Source organism: Myzus persicae, unplaced genomic scaffold (assembly GCF_001856785.1).
Source record: "Myzus persicae strain clone G006 unplaced genomic scaffold, MPER_G0061.0, whole genome shotgun sequence".
Lineage (NCBI taxonomy): Eukaryota > Metazoa > Arthropoda > Insecta > Hemiptera > Aphididae > Myzus > Myzus persicae.
The window spans coordinates 1862-5775 of NW_019101476.1; the positions used below are offsets into that span (position 1 = coordinate 1862).

At 33.4% G+C, this 3914-nt stretch overlaps 1 protein-coding gene across 1 annotated transcript; it reads right to left on the reverse strand.

Annotated features, from left to right (window-relative positions):
- Window positions 1–2959: 2959 nt before the first annotated feature.
- On the reverse strand, window positions 2960–3454 carry LOC111029282. Its single transcript, XM_022308241.1, has one exon. It carries the CDS (start codon window positions 3452–3454, stop codon window positions 2960–2962), a length of 495 nt encoding a protein of 164 aa, XP_022163933.1.
- Between the last annotated feature and the right edge of the window lie 460 nt (window positions 3455–3914).

Genomic DNA, 3914 nt, shown 5'->3' on the forward strand with positions numbered 1-3914 from the left:
AACCACAATTCGAAGAGTAACAGTTTCACTAAATGCTGATATTTTAATAAATTTAGTTCCCACCCGATTTTTTCGATTTTTTCCCCAACAATATATGTGTTTTTAAGCACTAAACACAAAAGTCTGATTCGAAAATTCTCGCTAATCATTATTTTGGAAATTATATCTAAAAAACTATAAAACAGTCAATTTTTTTTTAAACTCTTAAGCTTAAACAGCCTAATCTAAACATAGTATACCTAATAATAATAATAAAGACAATTTGCAACAAACATTGTCGTCATCGGTAAAATATAATAAAATAAAATAAAATATAAAATATCTAATGTATTGCATTAACTGAATTCAAACTCTTTACAAAATTATATCTATCAATTTGGTTGTCGTTATATAATTGTATTTTTTTATTTATAAATTGTAAATTATTTTTTTGTTGTATTCTAATTATCCTACTTTCATTATTATTGGCAAAATTTATTCGTATAATATAAGAGTCTGTCTGCAAAGCTAATAAATTTGTAATGAAAACTACAATAGGTATTTAGATTTGCGGAAGTAAAATAAATAAATTACTTTATTACTTTACTATTATATCAGTTTTATGACATGTGGACTTTAGGTGTTTAAGATATTTTTAGAATGCGGAGTAACGGTGCGTTCGTGTTTTCGACCGTGCGGAGATACGGTGCAAGCGTAGTTACGGATTCACAAAATATTTGTATTCATGCGGAACTACGGTGCGTCCGAATTTTTTTTAGGTGGCTGGATCTATCTATGATGCAACAAAAGTTGATCATCCTGAGATGGAGGAATTTGAGGAGTTATAAAGTGAAAATGAGTCATTCAGTGATGATGATAATCAAGAGATATAAATTTGTACTAGTAATAAATATTGTATAACCTTATAGTATTATTGAATTTATTTCATAGTATTCATAATGAAGTGATTGATAAAACTATTATTACGCACGTTGGTGACTGTTGTGGTATGTGATGAGCGGCACTCGACTATTTGCCATATAACCATACAATTGAAAGGGCTATAACTTCTAAGATAAAAGTTTCCGGTAAAAAATGTTAACACCACGTCATGTAATTTATTACATACAAATTTTAAAATGAGTGATTTAATTTTAAACTATTATTTTGAAACTATTTACTCAAGTATTAAATTTAACAATAATAAAGCTTTGAACTTGTTAGAAGCAACCATGTCATAAATGTTTAGGAAATTAAATTCGCCGATACTTAAATTTTATTTCTGGATATGTTATTTGACTAACATCTGTTACGTCAATGGCTTACAAAAATAAAACAATTGATATACCTATATCATCACTTATTTAGCCTATATAAAAATTGGGAAATGTCAACACATAATTATCCTGTTTAAATGTATTTCCTGTTTTGTTACTAGCTTGATGAAATTAAAGCAATTAAGAAAGCATTGTGCTATTGTGCTGTAGGTTCAAGTAAAAGGTGCAAACATATTGGTGTCCTTTTTTATTTTATAAAAAATGTTGGAAGTTACTTATAGACTGATTTTTCTTAAACATTGGGAAACCTGGGAAAGTCTTCAAAATCAGGGGAAGAGAAGAATAAAAAGAATATCAGAACTATTTCCTGTAAAGAAATAAAAACTTCTATTGTGGTAGTTGATGATAAAATTTGTTTGAAAATTGTAAATTTTTGGATTTATATTGTCCACTAAATTTAAATGAACATAGAAGTAGAAGTTATTTGTGGAAAAACGTTTGAGTACATTATAGGTGAAGTATAAAAATTAATAATTTTTTAATCAAATAACCCATAATTAAATACCATAATTTTGATGCAAAACTGTATTTCCAAAATCTAGATCGACCCATGCCATATTCCTCTTAATTTTGAGCTATCTGAATTTTACTTTAACTTCATTTCGGTGACGGAAGAAAGAATGATAAATAATTTTAGTTTCACAATTGACCAACCAGATGAATGCTGGTTGAATAAGTATCATATCTCAGCTAGTTCTTAAGTACATATAATTAAAACTTTAAGAAATTTAACACATAAAAAACCGCTTTCGTTTGAAGAATAGTAAATCTTTAAATAGAAAGTCTGCCAAGAATGTAAAATATCCCCAACAAACCGTAAAATAAGCTTTTAAGGCCTATTCAAGTAAGTTAGTTGGGTTTAATGTTATTAAATGCAGACTCTTCACCAAAACTGGCGTCTAGCCTTCGTCACCTTCGAACCTCACTTATCGAGTAGATATATACTAACGGGTATTTCAATAAGAAAGCTCGATTTTTCAATGTAAAAAAAACTAGTTTTGTGTGAGATATCCACGCAATTTTTTTTTTATTTCAAAGAGCGTTATATGGCAATTATGTATGGTATATAACATTGTTTAAATGTCCACCACCGCTTTGCTTGGTGGCACGTATTTGGGAGGTCCAATTTTCTTCTACTTTGTTGCATAAATCTGGTTGAATTTGCTGGATGGCGTTGGTTATGTTGACTTTGAAGGCATCAATTGTTTGCGGTTAATTTGCATAGACCTGTGATTTAAGATAGCCCCAAAGAAAAAAGTCTAAGGGTGTTAAATCGCACGATCTTGGAGGCCAGTTTATGTCGCCGTTGCGCGATATCACCATGCCCTCAAATCGTTCACGCAGAATGTCCATTGTTGCACGCGCTGTGTGACACGTAGCACCGTCCTGTTGGAACCACATGTCCTCAGTATCCATATCATCCAGCTTAGGCCACAAGAAGTTGCTGATCATTGATCTGTAGCGCTCGCCGTTGACAGTTATGGCACCGCCTGATTCGTTTTGAAAGAAGTAATAACCAATTATTCCGCCAGACCAAAATCCGCACCAAACAGTGGCTTCCTTGGGATGCATTTTGTTCTGGTGTATCTCGTGAGGATTGGTATCGTCCCAAATCCGACAATTTTGTTTGTTGACGTATCCATTCATCCAAAAAGGGCCTCGTCGCTAAAGATGATTTTTTTAGCGAAATTTGGGTCAACTTCCAACTGCCCCTGAGCCCAATAAGCGAATACACGGTGTTGTGTATGGTCGGTCACTTTAAGTTCCTGTGTTAGTTGGATTTTATACAGGTGCAGACCCAAATTTCGACGCAAAATTCGCCAAGTTGAAGTCGCAGAAAGGCCAAGGTCTTGTGAACGACGAGAAATTGACTGCCTTGGATTTCCCCGTACACTATCACACACAGCAGCGATGTTCTCAGTGGACCTTGCATTTCGTCGACGTATGGGTGTTGGCTGATGATTTATTGAACCGGTTGATTCGAATTTGGCTACCAAACGTCGAATGGTCGACTCAGCAGAACGGTTGTGTCGAGGATAAAAATCACGTAATGCGCGGAAAGTTACTCTAACAAAGCACTGATTTTGATAGTAAAATTTAACTATACGCACACGTTGTTCAACACTATAACCATTCATGGTGATTTGCCACACAGTACTGAAGAATTCACAACATTTATGCAGATAAGGCTTTAATGACATTCCCGATATATCCGTTCAAAGTTCGAGCTTATAATTAGAAATACCAAATACTACCAATTGCGAGCATGGTCGGTCGGACGTAACTATTGATTAGACGCTATTGTTCAATTTCTAATGTTTGTCTCTTCTGCGAACTACATTTCACGTTTATAAGTATAAAAAGGAGTATACTGTATAATATAGAGAATTGTTGTGTGTATAGTTGTTGTACTTGCTTGTGGCATCAAGTTTTGTTGCGCCAACGGGCCTTACCTAGGGCGTACGCTGGACGCTGAGTTCTCAGGACTTATGGGAGGGGACACAATACTATTACAATGTTGAGCAATAAAAAACATACATATATTATTATGATTAACAATAGAAATATACATATATTGGTTTGATACAATGGGGGACA

Coding starts and splice junctions, on each gene's coding strand:
- LOC111029282 (XM_022308241.1), bottom strand. CDS start 3,454: ATGAATGGTTATAGTGTTGAACAACGTGTGCGTATAGTTAAATTTTAC.